Source organism: Lissotriton helveticus, chromosome 5_1, assembly GCF_964261635.1.
Source record: "Lissotriton helveticus chromosome 5_1, aLisHel1.1, whole genome shotgun sequence".
Lineage (NCBI taxonomy): Eukaryota > Metazoa > Chordata > Amphibia > Caudata > Salamandridae > Lissotriton > Lissotriton helveticus.
This window is the reverse complement of record NC_136065.1, coordinates 608,981,787-609,001,013: the sequence shown is the minus strand read 5'-3', so window position 1 is coordinate 609,001,013 and position 19,227 is coordinate 608,981,787. Positions and strand designations below refer to the sequence as shown.

The window sequence follows — 19,227 nt, the reverse complement described above, 5'->3', positions numbered from 1 at the left end:
GGAAGATAGAGATTTGGTAGTGAATAACTCCAAATCTTACATCATGCAGGTGGGGAAACAGCCAAAGAGACAATACACCTTAAAACTAGACAAGGCAGTTATACCCTTTTCTAGTACATTTTCTTATTTAGGAGTACTCTTTGACTCGAAGCTTTCTTGGGCCCCGCAAATTGCTAAAAAAAAATGTGATGTATCTAAGGTCAATGCCTCCATTTTTAACTTTGCGTCAAAGCTTGGTAAAAAGCCGCCGGCTGCTATGATTAAATTATATGATGCAAAATCTGTAGCAACGGCTGCATATGGGAGTGAGCTCTGGGGCTATATGGCTGGGGAACAACTTCAAACCACAGAAAATTTGTTTTATAAACGGCTTTTATGTGTTTCGGCCTGCACTTCTAACTTTATGGTGCATGAGGAACTAGGAGTGGGCTATTTGAGCGATATCCTGTCCCTACGACCTCTGTTATGTTGGCTGAAAATGTGGTTATGCAAGGAAATCCCGCTGACACATTTGATAGTTAATGATTTTCTGGCTCTTGAGAACGCTCTAAGCACTCCCTGGCTGAAGTATTTAAAAATATGTTTTACTGAGTTGGGCCGCCCTGAATTGTTTGAAAACCCATCAGGAATTGGGAAGGCAGACACTGATCTAGTCAAACAGTTGTTTTATCAACAAAAGAAGGCAGAGAGGGAGTGTGCTGAGTTAAAAAAAGTAAGTGTGAGGAAATTTATTATGGTTAAGACATGTCTGACTACAGAGCCGTATTTACTCGGCACTTTCAGCACTCACGACAAGTTTCTGCTTACAAGATTTAGATTCAACCAGTTCCAACATCTGCTCATCAGACCTAAAAAGGAGAGCTTCTGTAAAATTCCCTCGTCCTGTGGCTGCGACGGAAAGTCTCCACAGGACATGATGCATTTCACGTTTCTATGTAAATATTATGAATTCCCTCGCAAACGCTTTTTAACCTCACTTTTAAAAAAAATGAATTTTAATCAGATACGACCAGCCTTTTTATACTTACAATTGTTACACAGTAATGGTGTCCTTCAAGTCCTTGAATTTTTAAAACTGGCTCTTAAATTACGATTATGTTTGGACCAATGAAAGAACTATTGTATGTAATGTTCATAGCCCTCTTACTCTGGAATTAAAATGTAATTTGATGTATGTACTTGATGTATTTTTATTGCACTTTTATGGTTGAAATACACCGAATAAAGTCTATTTTGAATTTGAATTTGATTACAGTACTGCAAGGAGAGTGCCTGGGGGGAATTTATAAGTGGTTGGGTTTTGGCAGAATAAATGGATTAGTACATGGTGCTGAATGACTCACTAGAGGAGCACAACGGCAGTAGATGTTTAAGCAGTTATGTGTCAGGAAAGAGATGAAATAACCACATGCTTATGTCACAATGGTTGCAGAAGTGGACACACTCACAGTGTGATTCTAGACAAGCAAAACTATTCCCTGGACTTTAACAGGAGAAACTCCCTAGTCTGGAAGGGGTAAGGTGACTGCATACATTCTACACATTTCACTACTGGACTCTAGTGTGAATGCCTGACTCATTTTGTGAATGCGTAAGCAATAACTGGGTTCAAATACTACTGAAATTTGACAGCAGGACAGCTTTTTAAGCACGTATGTCTCAGCAAAGACATGAAGTAACCACATGCTTCTGCCACAATGGTTCACAAGTACACACAGACTCACAGTGTGATTCTAGACAACCAAGACTATTCCCTGGACTTTAGCAGGAGAAACACAGTACTCTAATTAAAAACAAAGGCACCACATACAACATCTCACAAATTAATAACTCACTTTTCAAATTGATTAGTAGATTAAGAAGTATCTGAATCACGCACCAGCTTTTCTTATACAGAATGTCTGTAGTGCACTGCTCTTAGCAAAATCAAAAAATTGCAAACTTTCCCTCTCATTCTGCACACATATACATGTACATATCAAATCACATTGCTTCCCACATTAATTAAAAAACTAACACACATTTCTATTGGTTACACATTTCAACCCTTTCCAATTGACTTAACTTTCAACCCTACCCCTACTATGCTCAATGCCTGTTACCATAGTAACAGTTCATGGAACACTCAACTGAACACACAGGTCACAAGTTCAGCACACAATGTTGCAAATCCAAACACCAAGTGTGCTTGACATTTCAAAATACCAGCTTATCCTATGTAATGTTCCTTTCAAACAGTTTTTATTAACCAATAAGAAACATGCTTTTAAAACACAGAAACATACTCCCTATTTTTCAGTCTATAATGTTCTCAAACAGCCAATCATTTCTCTTTTTTTTAAACTGCATCTTATCCACCATTTTAGAAAAATCTTAGTTTTCAAACTGCCCATTTCACATACAGACACCTTCAGAGTGCATCCAGACCTCCCTTCAAGATGCTTTGAGTGTGGATTGTGGGACACAGCTAGATTTTCTGGAGCCAAAGGTATGCAGAAAACAGAGGTATTGACAAAGACCTAGCTTTGTCAAATGTAAACATTAAATGGATTGGACCGAGGATTAAAGTGGCACCAATTGATGCCATTGGTTAATCCTTTTTGCATCTCCAACACCCTGACCTCATAATTGTGCACTGTGGTGGCAATGACCTAGGCACTTTCACTGGGGTAGGTCTGGAAATGCTTATGAAGGACACCTTTGGAGAATTGATGTCACTTTTCCCCAAAACTGCCGTTCTCTTCTAACACATGCCAAAGACAGAAATGGAACTGGTCCAATTTTGTCCACAGATTGAGAAAGCTAGAAAACATGTCAATAAAGCTGTTTCTGCTTTTCTCCGAGATTATAGGATGGGGTCCATTTACCACAACAATCTGCTTTTTAATATGGATGGCATCTATAGGAGAGATGGTGTACATTTTACAGATGAGGGTAACAGAGTCTTCCTCATCTACTTTAGACTCTGCATAGGTACTTACTTATAGGTACCACAATCTCTCAATAAACACAAGGGCTCTTTTTAGAGCCATTTAAGATCTAAACAAATAAGCTTGATGTATATTTAAAGAATATTACTTTTTTTTATGCTTGGAGTCGCTCACCCAGCGCGTTCACACCAGGCGGCCGCGCTGGGAGTCGCGCACCCAACGCGTTCACACCAGGCGGCCGCGCTGGGAGTTGCGCTGAGTGCGCCTCCTAATTTTACCGTAATTTTTTTTTAGCACCTACCACTCATTTCTATTCTCCCCTGGGGACCCCATCCCTCGGGGCATATACACAACGTTGTTGACCGTGGGGGGGAGCCCTAATGCCCCCACAGTCCCGCTGGCTCCCCTGCGACCTTCGGGAGCCGGCATTGCTTTTCCACATGGGCAGCTGCTAACATGCAGCTCCCTGTGTGGAAAAGCAATCTGGTTTGCATTTTGAAAGAGAGAGCAGGTTTCCCTGCTTTTTCAAAATCCAAACCACAGTTTGCTATGACAGGGCGGGAGCCACAAGGCTCCCACCCTGCCATAGCAAACAGCAGTGTCGGCGGGCGGTGGGCACCTCGGGACACTGCAGGACCCGGCCCTGGGGGGTGGTGGTCCCCAGGGCCCTCGAGAGCTCCAAGAGGGGGGCCGCGTGGCCCCATCCCGAAATGTTCAAAGCCCCGGGGGGTGGTGGTCCCTGGGGCTTGGGGGGCATTGAGCCCCCACTCATTTACTACTAAAGCCCCGGGGGGTAGTGGTCCCCGGGGCTGGGGGCCCTTTGAGCCCCTCCACCAATGTTTTTTGTAGCCCCGGGGGGTGGCGGTCCCCGGGGCTAGGGGGCTGTCAGCCCCGCGCACATATTTATAAAAGCCTAGGGGTGGCTGTCCCTGGGGCTGGGGGGCCCAGAAATATTTTTGCCCCCAGAATTTGGCCCCCTGGGGGCGAATTATTTTTTTTTTTTTACCGCAGGATCCGCACACCCTGCGCGAATTTTGCAGATTTTTATTTTTTTAATTGTTTTGCCCCGGCGGTCCTTGTGGGACCCCCTAAGCAGGCCTAGGGGGTCCCTAGGCCTGCTCAAGGGAAAACACGTTTTGGGACCCCCTTTTTTCTCAGGCCCCCGCTTGCTGAATCACCCCGAAACATTCAAGATAGGAGCGGACCGGAGCGCCCCGCAAGTTTTGAAAATTTTATGAAGATTCATCAACCGGCGCCAAAGTTATTGGAAATAGAATGTTGCGTAACTAACTGTAACTAAGTAGGTAATATATATATATATATATATATATATATATATATATATATATATATATATATATATATATATATATATATATATATATATATATATATATATATATATATATATATATATATATATATATATATATATATATATATATATATATATATATATATATATATATATATATATATATATATTCCAACAAAGGCCGAAGCTTCTCAAGATGCACTCAACAGTGCGTCTGCCATCCGGCATCACGGTTCAGCCCACCCCAGGCATCCAAGTTCGTTGTATTGCCTGATGCGTTTCTGTGGCCAACGTACCACGTCATAAGAGGCGTTTCTCCTGTACGCATTGGAGCGATCTTTATACTGCATGCTGATTAGTTGAAACCCCTCACGGGTTCAACTACGTACTTAATTGCTTTATATAGCATGCTGGGATGTGTAGTTACATTGAGCTTTCATTAAACACCGATAGTAGGTTCCAGTGTGTACAGAGTTCAGAGAGTCAGTTAAAATCCTTAGGAGGATCTGGATGTGATGGGAACAGACACTTCATCAAGACACATTATGCTGGAAACCGGAGCAGGAAGGTTCCTCTCCCTCCGCCTCTCATTCCTTGCATAGGGGATGCTCTGTATAAGGTGACGTGGGTGTGCGCTGGATGCATGGAACACTGCGTTACCCGCAGTCTCCTTTCAGTAGGCTCTAGTTTCTATCTGGTTGTTCCTTACATAGACTTTCACATCCAAGAAGCGCACCATTTCTGCACTAATGGTTGCGATAAAATTTAGGTTAATATCATTGTTGTTAAGCCCTTCAATGAACTCCTGTGCACTTGACCGGGTCCCATGCCAAATTAAAAAGAGATCATCTACGAACCGCAGCCACACTTTGACATTTTCCCTGAAATAAACCTCACGAGTGATTTTGAGTACCAGCTCCTCCCACCAGCCCATGTGGAAAAAGGCATAGCTGGGGGAGAAGCTGGCACCCATTGCCACCCCTCGTAGATGCTGGTAAAGTGCAGTTTGAAACATAAAAACATCACTGTTAGGACAAAATTCTACCATGTTGACCAATATTTTGTTATGCTGCAGCTTTTGATTTGGTCTGCTATTCAAATAATGTTGGAGGGACCTCAATCCATTTTGGTTGTTAACGCTGATGTATAACACAGTTACGTCCAGTGTTAATAATAAATAGTCGTCCTGCCATGTAAAGTCCTGAATTTTAGATAAAAAGTCACTCGTGTCTTTGATGTAGAATGGTAATAGGCAGACATACTCCTGAAGAAAGAAGTCTGCATATTGTGAAGATGCTTCTAGAAGGCTGTTGTGTGCTGATATTATTGGCCGTCCTGGTGGCTTTAAAGGATTCTTGTGGATTTTAGGTATCAAATACATTACAGGGACTGTTGGATTGTCATAAAAAAAAAAAGTATATTCCTGCATTGATATCAAACCAGCACTTTTCCATGCCAGGAGCTTGGTGTGTGTATATGTGTATATGTGTATATATATATATATATATATATATATATATATATATATATATATATATATATATATATATATATATATATATTAGTGTGTGTGTGTATATGTATGTGGTGTTTTTGCAGAGTGGTGTAAAAATGGGTCATGACCTCGAACCGCTCTCAGAAATCCAGCTGTGTGGGGCTTACTAGAGATAACAGGAGGGCTTCTTGTCCCCCAGGGACCCTCAGGAGGCATTTGGACTTCATCTCCCAACTAAGAGTGTGAGAGTAGGCGCGTTTGTGGTGTGAAAAGGGGGCGTGGCCTGCTATGAGAACTTAGCAATCCTGTTGTGTGGGACTTACTGTAGATAATAGGAGGGGTAGTTGGCCCCCAAAGAAGTCCTTGGGGGCCTGCTACCCCGCCTGTTACCTCCAGTAAGTCCCAACAGTGGATTGCTAAGATGTCTTCGTAGGCCACGCCCCCATTTTTCCACCACTTAGCAAACCCACCTCTTGGCACAGTACAGGTTGAGGGATGAAGTCCACTTTACTCCTGAGGGACTTTGGGGGCCAAGAAGCGCTCCTGGTATCTCCTGTAAGTTCTAGGCAGCGGAATTCCGGAGCTCTGGTTGTAGGCCCAGCACCCTTTCTCCACAACTCTGCAAACGCGACTACTAGTTGTAGAAGCATTTGCAATGTAATAGGTTTTCCATTTGCGAGAGTTAGAGCTATGGCATTGTAAATGTAAACTTTTTTACTAATGTGTTTTGGAGTGGAGTGGATGTACGTTGTGTGTAGTGGAATTATGTGGTATGTTGTGCAGTGGAATTATGTGACTAGAAACTCTGTGGTAATTAGTGTCTAGGAATTATGTAGAGAGGGATTATGTGTAATGGAGTGTAATTATGTGGTATGGTAGTCAGTGTTGTGGAGTGATAACCTCAGGTTTAGTCTTCTTCGTTTCCGTAGAAGCTAAACTATGAACTCAATGATACAAAAAAAAAGAAGGAAACACTGAGAAACACTTTTGGACCTAGTCGGAGGTATGAGCAGGGCCACTGGAAATATGCAACTGTTTGGCTGCTCCGACTTTCGCTCAAATATACATTTTCTGCATTAGCCTCATAATCCATCATCTGCTGCCTAATCTGCAGATTTGAACAAAAAAAGCCTTGTTTCTAGCTCAAACGGCTCAAACGTTACCAAAAATGGAGCGACAAATGTTACAGCGTGGTGGATGGTCCTTTGTAAACCTAGAATGGTCACCTGTTACTTATGGTGTGCAAGTCACTCTTGCTTCTTTCTGCTTCACTCTTGCCTCTTTCTGCATTTCTGTTGCTTCTTTTGCACCTTTCTTTCTTTTTCTACACTTCTCTTGCCTCGATCTGCACATCTCTTCTACTTTCTGCACCTCTGTTGCTTTCTTCACTTTTGTTTCTTTCTGCATCTTTCTTCTCTCTGCACCCTTCTTGCCTATTTCTGCACCCCTCTTCACCCCTTCTGCACTCGTCTTGTCTCTTTCTGCACCTCTGTTCCTTCTTTCTTCACTTCTTTTTTCTGCACCTCTTATGCTTCTTTCTAAACATCTCTTGCTTCTTTCTGCACCCCTCGTGCCTCTTTCTGCACCTCTGTTCTTTCTTTCTGCACTTTTTGTATCTTTCTGCACTCTTCTTGCTTTTCTGCACCTGTGTCCCTTCTTTCTGCAACCCATGTGCCTTTCTCCACCCCTCTTCCCGCTCCCATCTTGTTTCTTTCTGCACCTCTGTTCCTTCTTTCTGCACTTCTTTTGTTTCTTTCTGCAACTCTCTTGTTTCTCTCTGTATCCTCTTGCCTCTTTCTCCACCCCACTTCCCCTTTCCTGCTGCTTCTTTATGTACTTCTCTTGCTTCTTTCTGCATTCCTCTTGCCGCTTTCTCCAACCCTCTGTTGACTTTTTCATCTGTTTCCTCTTTCTGCACTTCGCTTGCCTCTTTCTCTGTCCCTCATCCTTCTTTCTACACCTCTGTTGCTTTTTTCTGCACCGCTCTTGCCTCTTCTGCACTGCTCTTGCCTCTTCTGCACTGCTCTTGCCTCTTCTGCACTGCTCTTGCCTCTTCTGCACCGCTCTTGCTTCTTTCTGCAGTGCTCTTGCTTCTTTCTGCAGCGCTCTTGCTTCTTTCTGCAGCGCTCTTGCTTCTTTCTGCAGCACTCTTGCTTCTTTCTGCACTACCCTTGCCTCTTTCTGCACCCCTCTCGCTTCTTTCTGCACCCCTCTCGCTTCATTCTGCAACTCTTTTGCCTCTTTCTGTACCTCTGTTGCTTCTTTCTACACTTTTGTTTCTTTCTGCATTTCTTACCTCCGTCTGCACCACTCTTGCCTCTTCCTGCACCCCTCTTCCCTCTTTTTGCACATCTCCTGCCTGTTTCTGCTCCTCTCTTGCCTCTTTCTTCACTTCTCTTCCTTCTTTCTGCACCCCTACTGCGTCTTTCTGTACCCCTCTTGCCTCTTTGTGCTCCTCTCCTACCTCTTTGTGCAACCCTCTTTCCTTTTTTTGCGCCTCTGTTGGTTCTTTCTGCACTGCTCTTGCTTCTTTCTGCACCCCTGTTCCCTCTTTCTGCACCTTTCGTGTCTGTTTCTGTACCCCTCTTGCAGCACCTCTGTTGCTTCTTTCTGCACTTCACAGGCCTCTTTCTGCACCCTTCTTGCCTCTTTCTGCACCCCTCATGCATCTTTCTGCACCCTTCTTGCCTCTTTCTGCACCCCTCATGCCTCTTTCTGCACCCCTCATGCCTCTTTCTGCACCCCTCATGCCTCTTTCTGCACCCCTCATGCCTCTTTCTGCACCCCTCATACCTCTTTCTGCACCCCTCATACCTCTTTCTGCACATCTCCTGCCTCTTTCTCTACCTTTTTTGCTGCACCTCTTTAATCTTTCTGTAGTTCTCTTGCCTCTTCATACCCCCTTCTTGCCTCTTTCTGTACTTTTTGCCTCTTTCTGTACTTCTTGCGTCTTTCTGCACCTCTCTTGCCTCATTCGGCACCTCTCTTGCCCCTTTCTGCACTTCTCCTGCCTCCTTCTGCACCTCTCTTGCCTCTTTCTTTATGCACCTCTCTTGCCTCATTCGGCACCTCTCTTGCCTCATTCGGCACCTCTCTTGCCTCATTCGGCACCTCTCTTGCCTCATTCGGCACCTCTCTTGCCTCATTCGGCACCTCTCTTGCCTCTTTCTGCACCTCTCTTGCCCCTTTCTGCACCTCTCTTGCCCCTTTCTGCACCTCTCTTGCCCCTTTCTGCACCTCTCTTGCCCCTTTCTGCACCTCTCTTGCCTCCTTCTGCACCTCTCTTGCCTCTTTCTGCACCTCTCTTGCCTCTTTCTGCACCTCTCTTGCCTCTTTCTGTACCTCTCTTGCCTCTTTCTGTACCTCTCTTGCCTCTTTCTGTACCTCTCTTGCCTCTCTGTACCTCTCTTGCCTCATTCGGCACCTCTCTTGCCTCATTCGGCACCTCTCTTGCATCATTCGGCACATCTCCCAGTTCTTCCTGCACTGCTTTTGCCTCTTTCTGCACTCCTCTTGCTTCTTTCTGCACTCCTCTTGCTTCTTTCTACACTCCTCTTCCCTTTTTCTGCAGTTCTCTTTCCTCTGCACCCCTCTTGCCTCTTTCTGCACTTCTCTTGTTTCTTTCTGCACCCTCTTGCCTCTTTCTGCATATCTGGTACTTTTTTTCTGCACTTTTCTTGCTTCTACCTCTTTGTACAAAAATTTGCAGACTATGGTGTTTGAAACATAGGTATTCAAGTATTTGTATGTTTATTTTTCTGCAACGTGTCACTAGGTAAAAGCAGAGACACATGCATGCATACCTTCTCAAACTTGGTCAGACTTACAACAGTGATATGCTTAGGATTGCGATTTTATATTTTGTAGGCCTAACATTCTGAGTAGTCGATGAATATTGACACTTCAAGAGAAAAGTGAGGTTTAAGACATCTTGGGAGACGGATTAGTAATTAGGCTACTTTGTTTGAGTGTGTTGTAAGGTACAGTCAAAGTAGGCCTCTTTCTGCACCTCTGTTGGTTCTTTCTGCACATCTCTTGGTTCTTTCTGCACCTTTCTTCCTCTTTCTGCACATGTCCTACCTATGTAGGCTTAGAAATTCGTTTTTTTTTAAACTTAGAAATTCACTTTAAAAAACCTAGGTTTCAGGGATGTTCTAGTTAGAAATTAGCATTTAAAAAAAACTTAGAAATTCACTGAAAAAACCATAGGTTTCAGGGACGTTATAGTTAGAAATTAGCATTTGAAAAACCTTAGAAATTCACTGAAAATAATACAGGTTTCAGGGACTCTATAGTTACTTGAACATTTCACTCATACAAAACCAGAGAAATTCAGAAGTTGCAAAGATGTAACTAATCACTTGGAAAGATGTAACTAATGCCTGGTGTCTGTTTTCCTTGCTGAAAATGAATGCAGGGGCAGAAATTTCTTAAGGGACCCCATAACTCCAAATCATGTACCTACCATCCTTTTGACTTGAGGACTGAAAAATAGTCTATTGTCAGAGTTTATTCCCATGTTTTTACCGAGTCCTTCTGAGGGCCTGGATGGAAGGCATCGTCTGGCCAAATAGTTAGCCAGAAGTTTGATGGGAATGTCCCAAAGAAGAGGATTGCTGTGTTTTCCTCATTGCATTTGAGTTGAGCTTTAACTAGCCAGTGGAAGACTGCGGAGAGGCAGGTTTTAATCTGTGTGCCCTGTGCCTTATGATTCTGAGGTTTGTTTTACCACATTGCTCAGATTTCCACGTGATCCTTTCTCTGACTTAGTGAGCCAATAAGGATAAAGGAGGAAGACTTTAATTTTTTTACATATTTGTAGAAGGGGTACTGGTAGCCAGCACCTTGCTAAAAGACCGATTCGCCCATTTGTGCAATAGAATATCAATTACCTCTACTTGAGAATCTCTGTTGTAGATGGTGCTGTCTTTTGCACGCCGTACGGTTTAGTCACAGGCACAATGCCAACACAGAGTTGCTTGCATTTCTAGCATGTAAATGGAAAAAGTTGTTTAGCACCTTATGCACCTAGTCTCATTGTTTTGTGCGCATTTCTTCAAATAGTTTAAATCATCAGAAGCAGGTGACCAACAAATATTTGATTAAGCAGAAGATTAAATTTGTTCTTGAAATACGGGACCGCTGTCTAAGTTGCTGTTTTTAACAATGCATGTTATTTTTCTTTCTTTTAACAGATATGCGACTTCTGGATAGAACAAAATCTATAGCACAGTCATGGAAAGAACTTTCTGATTCAGAGAAAAGGGTATGCTTGTGCTCATATCTGCTGCTAAACAGGATTTATAGGTTGTTTAAAAAATATATATATATATATATATATATATATATATATATATAACCCTAACTGTTTACCTTAAGGAATAAACATGGAGAAAATATATTTTCTTTCCTTTTTCCATTCACTGGGTCAAATGACTTATGAAAGAGCAGAGTGCTTCCTTGGGAGCATGATAGCTTCCCAGCCAACTTATAAAATCAGTGACTTTGGACTGAAGCAAGATGTGCTGAGGCTGCACGTACTACAGATGTTAGAACATCAGGGCCACCATAGGTATTGAATGTATGAAATGTACGGTGACCATTTTTGTGAATTAGGAAGCATAGCTTCACTTTGAAGGTGCCATGTTAATACTGTGAAGGTGTATTAATAGCGGGTTCTTCAAAGGTGTCAGTTTTGTCGCCTGAGGCAATTCAACCACATGTGGTGAATCCTTCAGGAATGGACATCGCCAATGATGGACAAAGAGAATGTTTTGACATATTTGCTAGTCCTTTATCAATATAGAAGTGGCCTTAATTGTAGAGAATGAAAGTTTTCCTAGCTAGCTACCGTAACGGAAAGTTTAAGTTCTATTAAGGACACGGAGGCGAGGATTATGCTGTACGTACTTCACTTTTTTTTTACAGCAGCCATTTTAACCACAAATAACAAGACTTCATTTTGCATGAATCCTGGGGAAAAAGTAAACAATAACATATGTCCTATCATCACTTAAGGGACCCATACATAGTACTTTGACCCGATCACTGCCTCCTCTTTCTTCCTGCGACAGAAACGGATCCATGCTGTCCCTAGTCCTGTTTAGCTGCGTCAGGTCCTGGGGAAAATAGACAACATGTGATGAAGCCTCCATGCATGTCAATTCAGAGACATATTATGCATCTACATCATCCTTACATAAGCATCATACGACATTACTTATCAACCAACAAGTCAACATTTGCAGGAAATTTCGTACAACTCACATATTGAATGCATCAGTATACCCACCTTTATGAAAACACCCTCTTCTTCCTGGGGCGGTAGTATATATGTGTAACGTTGGGTGGGCTAATCCTCTCCGCCGTGTCTTTAAGAGATTTGAAACTTTCCATTATGATAGCTAGGAAATATTTAATTCTATTTCGGGACCTGAGGCGTGGATTATACTAGTTTAAAGCGTATCCACAACCAGTAATGCTAGAAACTGGTTTAAAGTAAAACCTCTTAAACGAAGAATCTAAAAACTAAAGTCCGCTGCATTGAGGATATCTTCCAGTCGAGCCCCCAGGGTGAATGCCTTTGAGGTCATGGCCTGTCTGACAGAATTAGCACTAAACGCCTTGATATCAATGCCAGCTTTGTGCATAGCACATCTAATCGATCAAGCAATGGTAGAAGTGGAGACCCTCCTATGCAGTTATTTGAGTGCAATCCGAAGTTGCTGTTCACCATAGGAGTGGATATCCGCAGTCATTGCTTCATAGCTTTTAATGCATCATACTACACACAACTTTGGGGAATCTGGAAAGTAAGGCTAAGAAACCACACAGGAATTACATTCTGTTCTTATTGAAATGTGGAAAGTAACTCTGTCTGGGGTGAATACTCTACACCTGTAATGTCCAGTGCTCTGACATCTGAAACTTGTCTACATGAAATTAAACATAACTGCGTAGCTAGTTTGGCCAATATCTTTTTCCTTAAAAGGTACTTAATTGAATTGACAGTACAAGAAAAGGAAAAAAGACACAAGTATAAAAGGGTCTCAGGGGAGATAGTTTAAAGACCTCCGAAGTATCCTATCCCCCAATCAAACTGTAACAAACACACAAGGGATACTAGAGGTCTACACAAAACTCAATATTGTTTATCACGTTCAAACAGTAACTTGCGTATGGGCACGTGTCTACTACCAAAGGTGAGATCAGGTGTAAGTGCATGACATGAAATACTCCCATCAGCCCACCATTTGGCGGAGTTTCGTCATCTGGGATTTTTTCAAAGACTGGTATCTGTTAAGTCTCACACTTGATAATATTGTAAGGAGAACTAAGAACAGATCCTCCAGTGACGAGAAAGATGTAACATGGCTGAGTGGGAGAGGTTGCAGTGAGGAACGAGTGAAAAAGAAAGATGTGAATTAAAATTACTTGGTGTGATGCCAAGGCAACGTACTTTATTCAGAGGGTCATCACAGAAGTAATATTAAAAGCAAAAGTATAAGGATAGTATTCAAACAAATATTACTATCAATCGGATGGATACGGTCGACATGTTTCAGCCTCTACAGGCTTTCTTCAGGACCTGCGATATAGAATACTACTGCAACTGTAACTATACAAGTTAAATAATCACTTGATAGAAAATCACCCAGTGAGTGCCTACCGTAACTTCTCTGGTAGGTCAATCATTTATCACCTGTATCAAAAATAGAAAAGGAGATAGACACGGGATATACATGTAACAATATTGAAAAGGCAGCTTTTGTATATACTACACCATGTATATAATAGCTTGGTATCCCATGTGGGACAGATATAATGAAAAATACAACTCACCCATTAAGATTATGGGGAAAGGCCTCGCCTCGCCTGGCACTCGCTCAGGACAGTAAGAGGCCCCGCTCTGAGGAAATAAAAAGGTAACAACACTTCCATTTTTAAACTGTTGTATCACATGTATATTAAAAAAAGGTATTTCCTCAAGGTAACTTATTGTGAAAGTGTACAGCAGTGGACATAAGGATGTGGTCTAAAAACCAGACCAAACTGGACAATGACAGTTAAAGAGCCTTTTAAAAAAAGGGGTTATATGTCTTGGTGAGGCAGAATCAAATGCATATAAGTATGAACATGTCCACCAAAACTATAAATCAACTCTGAAAAGAAGTCTTAGAGATAGAATCAAGCTCCTCCTAGAGAGGGAAAAGAAACCCACCTGTCCGTCGGTACCTCAGGCTTAAACTGAGCCGAGGGGGAGGTACCGGTGTCAGGGTAGCCTGTGCTTATGAAGCCCTAAGGTGGACCAGAGTGGAAGCCATCAACCAAGGCCTGTGATTGGTTAGAGAGGTAGATACTCTCTGAACTATAGTGTGTAATCGCTGTGAGTCTTCTATTATCTTATTTTCATTTTCTAAAGGTAAGATGTTGTTAATATGGCCCAGCTCGAACATAAATTCATAACGCGGTCTCAGAGCAACAACGAAAGAGTGACAGAAACCTGTCCTCGATGCCCATTGGTTAGTATGGAATTAGTGGTGAAATGATTGGTCAACATATAGACCAATCCGGTCGCGCCGTTCTCGGCGAAAAACGCCATGATCGCCGGTAGTCATGCAGTTCTTGCGTACATACTCGCGAAAAAGCGGCGCCGCCCATCAAGTATCTATAAGTGAAGGGCCCTTCACAAAAGTCCTGGGACTTTCCAGCATCCCCTGTGATTCTCCACTACGTAAGAGGTAGAGACCCCTCTAGGACTAGATGTGGGCAATTCCCCTCTGGATCTTGGAGGAGGTCCAGAAAGAGGGGTAGGGGGATTGGAAAATCCCAAGAAAGTTCCAGTAGAACCAGATACCAAACTCGCGATCTCCAAATCTAGGTCACTAGCACGATATCCACCTGTTGTCTCAGCACCTTGGCCGAGCATTATCATTGCAAACAAAGGGGAAAGCGTACCCTTTCTCCAGATTCCAGTTCTGAAAAAAAGGATCCGTGTCGGGATCCGGCCACCAGCTGAAGGATCTGGGAAGATGGCAATCCAGATGAAAGGCGATGAGGTCCACTGAAAATGGACCTTACTTGGCCTGAAGGGTCTTGGTATTGTCCTCTTTTATTATCGTAACCTTTGCCAGGGGCTGAGAGTGGCCGGCTGAGTGCCCCCAGTCTCGGCCAGTCCCGGTGAAAGCCTGGGGCATGAACATCCCCTTGATCGATGCCTGGACTTTCTGTTCGAGCGAGTTAAATGTAACTACAAATTTACCCAGTTCACGGGTGGAGTCGCCAAATAGCCCACCCTGCGCTATAGGGCCAGCTTCCGAGGTGGCATGGTCCACCAGTTTGGGCTCTATATTGATGAATTTGCATTTCCCAAGAAGATAATGACCCTCTGGGCCCACCTGGATCGTACTTTGGTGGAGATTAAGGCCCTAGACTCTTTCGTATTCTTCGCCATATCAAGGCTACACGTCAGGAGGCCGGAAAGGTCCAAGAGCTTGTCTTGACAAGCCCACTAAGATCTTTCTATGCCCTTCTTTGGGTCTCTTGTGAACTTGGCTAAAAACGTGGCCATACGGACATTTGTTTCAGGGGTCAGTGCCACCTTGACGGCAAGAGACTGGCGGGGGCACTCTGCCCCAAGGCGGTTATGAACGTCCTTGTCTAGAGGTTTACGCAGCCTCCTCTCAACACAGGTCGTGACTTTTTCAGCCTGGGACCACTCCGGTGACCGGGGGTGTAATAATTCCTCAGGGTCCAGCATATCTGAGGAGTTGTCCAGAGGAGAATCTCCTACTGGTGTATCGCCTCTTGGCTGTTTGGGGGTGGGCGAGGGACGCCACGGTGGGGAACTCATGTTATGCTCAGTTGTGGAGCCTGAAGGATAGTCCATCCCTGGTGGGGGGCTAAGCGTGGGAGGAAGGGGCCCAGCCTCCGCAGGTTGGAGCCCAGAGGGCACAAGCACCGTTAAAGGGGCTAATGCCAAAGGCTGGGACTGGTCCATAAAGGCCCTTTTCAGCCTTGCGAAACCACCCAGATTGATGCCTGGGGTATGTTCCCTCTTGCGCTTGGTGGCTGGGTGACCCCTGTGGTAACAGAAGTGTGATCCCTAAAAATTCTTCCCTTGAAGGCAGGGGTTTAAAGCAGCAGTCTGTGGTCTGCAGTAGTTTCTGCTCTAGAGGTGCCACCTCCTTTGTCAATGCCTTCAGAATGGAAGCCTCCATCACCTCACAGAAATGATCATCAATTGGGAGGTAGGTTATGCTATCCTCCTCCATATCGGATTCTTTGAGTTTACTCATTTCAGGCAGTAGACTTATTGGTGTTCTCCCAGTGTATATGTATGGTGCTTTGGGGTCACCAGGTAATAAGAGAGTAAATTACTGAAGTGGGTGGCTCCCAACAAAATTATCAGCAGCCCACACAGGCCTTTTAATGGTGCAGAGAAGCCCTTCAGGACATCAACTCGCCCACATGGTATCTAAGGGGTTGGAGACACCTGGGCCGGCGTCCTACCATGCAAGAAATCAGGAGCTTGACCAGAAGCCGCACAGAAAGTGCTTCAATAATACAGACTCCAAAAGGGTTGTAAGTGCTTCAAGCATTTGTCCTGGGGGAGGAGTGCGCCAGTCAGGAGTCAAGACTCGCTGACCATGTAGATTGCGACACACGACGCCCTCCAGTGGTTAGAGAACCACACTGCGTGAGCCCTGAGTGCTAAAGTGCATTTTAAGATTGAAGCGGCCGCAGAGGAGCGACAAGTGTTACTGCAGATCCGCTAGAAGGAAAACCGTAGTATTAGGCAAAAACCAAAGCAGAACAAGCCAATGCAAGCAAACCCAAGGCCCTATTTCAACAAAGTAAGTGTCCTGAGGCACTTATCTGGGCTGCTGGACCAATGAAGAAAGAGGGGGCATCAAGATGGACAAATGAGTATGAATGAGTCCCTGAAGTGCTGATTGGTCATTTGTTCTTTTTGACTTTTTTCCCAGGGTTCATGGTAAAGGAAGTCTTGTTATTTGTGGTTAAAATGGCTGCTGAAAAAATACAATTAAGAAAGTACAGCATAATCCTCGCCCGATCCTGACCTAGAATTAAAATGCACCATTAGAAAGGAGATTTGGAAGTCTTTTGCCTACACTTGGAGTTTTGGGGTATTTCAGGCAGTATAAGACTGATAATTTGGTATTGGGCAGTGACCACGCAGGCTGCAGCGGATGGATAACAAAGTGCAGAGAAAAAGGAAAATATAGGTTGATTCAGTCCTTCCAACAAAATGGCTAAAGGACACTGAGACCGGAAGATCTCTGTCCCTACCATTAAGAATGGGGAATATAATTGTGCCGTGGGCCCACAGCATGAGCAAAGTAAAGGCTTGTTTGGTGATAAAACTCAAAGTTGAGAGAAAAGCATCAACATATATTCATTGATGATGAAGTGTCGAATGATACAGAGATAAATTGGACATGTTAATCCGAGTTGGAGTCAGAACCAGAAGATGTAGCCTAGCCAAAACACTACACATGTAGAGGTAGATAAACTCTTGAGTGACAGTGTTCACTCCCTTGGCAACAATATGTTTGACCCTCTGCTGACTAAACCTGTTGTGTCACCAGAGTGATCAACATCGCATCATGTGGAAGAGTATTTGGGCAATTAGCTGAGAAGGGAAATAGCAAAAGAGGTCATTTAGCAGAGTTTAGTCTGAGTGCCTTAGGCCCTCTAATTCATATAGGGATTCTGTTACTCCAGCTTTTCATGATAGTGATGGCTTTTATAGGGAAGATGGATTGATATCTTTGTAAGGGCTTAGGCAATAGTTTAAGATCCTATTAACAACTCCTATTGGATGTCAATGGACCCTTGACAAAAATGTGTGACCTTGCATAAGATATGTACCTGAACAATACGACTGTCGATGCAGAAGAACAATACCAGTGGGTGCCGAGGGCTGTTTGCTTGTTGGGAAATGCGTGCACAGCTATATCAGTAGAGTGAAGAAAGAGCATTGCCCTGAGGATTGACGACAAAATAGCAGAGTTAGCTAACCAGGAGGGAGGTTCCTCAGCTCAAAGCATTCTGTTCAGTGATGGCTTTTTAAAGGAGACGAGGATATGTGTAGGAGCATACTGTTCCATTCAAAAGTCGCAAAAGGACAACAAACAAACCTTTTGCAGCAGTGTGGCTCAATGGTTAGAGCGGCAGACCCTATTGCAGAGGTCTAGCCCGGGACCAGGGTTCAATTCCCTGCCTCGGCGGGTCTTGGGCTAAAAAATTCAACGGACCTGATAATTCTCGCCTCGGTGCCTATTCCGATCATTGAGTCCCACTCTGCAACTCTGGGCAATAGCTTGCTTAATCTCCACAACGGCCCCCACAACGCTAAGGATGCCTGGCCTCCACCTTGGGGGTGCCCAGGAGTGGACACCTCACAGGGAAAGCCAGGATGGGTTCCACAGCGGTATTCGTACAAGCGCCTTGAGACCCTTGCGGGTGAGTAGTGCGCTATACAAGTATCAATTTACATTTACAATTTACATTTACAGCAGATTTTTAATAGAAGTGATAGAACCAGTGTCCGGTTTCCCAGCAAAGAACAAAGTATCTCTAGTGTTACGTTGGCCCTTGGAACAATTCCATGGTCGGGTTCCCAACAGTTTGTGAGAATCACTTGGGAATGTATCAACCAATGGCAGAGGTTTCTAGAAATATGTGGGAAAGAGAAAGACCCTGCGAAAGAGCATCAGGTAAGCATCTCAATAGCCCATTTATCTATCACATTAAGGTTGGGCGGCATACTAGCCCCTGTCTATGGAAAGAGGAAACTTTGGCTCTCTGGTTGCCGGAGATGGTCGGTGTGTTCAGGATAGTTCATAGATCAGGCAATTGTCAAACAGATTCAAAGTGAAATAGCTTCCATTCAGAAAGAGAAACAGTAAACAAGAAGGTGAATGAGTTGTTTTGTAGGGAGCAATTCTGGGGATAGTGGATTGCTCCATTGATTTTGTAAGTAATGTCGTTTTAGTAAAAAAAAAAAAAGAGAAATGGGCAAGAGGAGAGGTCTCGTCATAAATCTATCTGAATTAAACAATTGGGTGGTCTACAATCATTACAAGATTCAACTTTACAGAAATGTTCTTCTTAAAAACAATTTGTTCACAAGATTATACCTGACAACCGCCTATCTGAAGATTCCGATTTGGGGACTCAATCAGAATTTTCTGCAATTTTGTTTGAGTCAGAAGTTATGGAGGTTCACATGTCTCTAGTTTGGCCTTTCTTCATCCCTTAGGTGTTTTACCAAGGTGCTGCATATTGTGGCTTCTTTATTGCGTACAAGGTTTATTATTTACTTGGGTGATACTTTTATTACTGCTCAGGTCTTGGAGAGTCTGAGGGATCAAAAGGGTTGGCTTTGAATATCTTCGTCTGTTCTTTGTTGTCAATTGAAACAACTCCAGTTGTATCCCCTTCTGGGGGACAGTTTCTTG

General features: G+C 43.6%; 1 protein-coding gene across 1 annotated transcript in view; it reads left to right on the top strand.

The window, feature by feature from the left end:
* Positions 1-19,227, top strand: part of TFAM (transcription factor A, mitochondrial) — a 183,584-nt gene that overhangs the window by 61,303 nt on the left and 103,054 nt on the right. Inside the window, exon 3 of the mRNA XM_078642971.1 lies at positions 10,936-11,006. Coding sequence (XP_078499097.1) covers positions 10,936-11,006 — 71 coding nt within the window. The remainder of the gene's footprint in view (positions 1-10,935; positions 11,007-19,227) is intronic.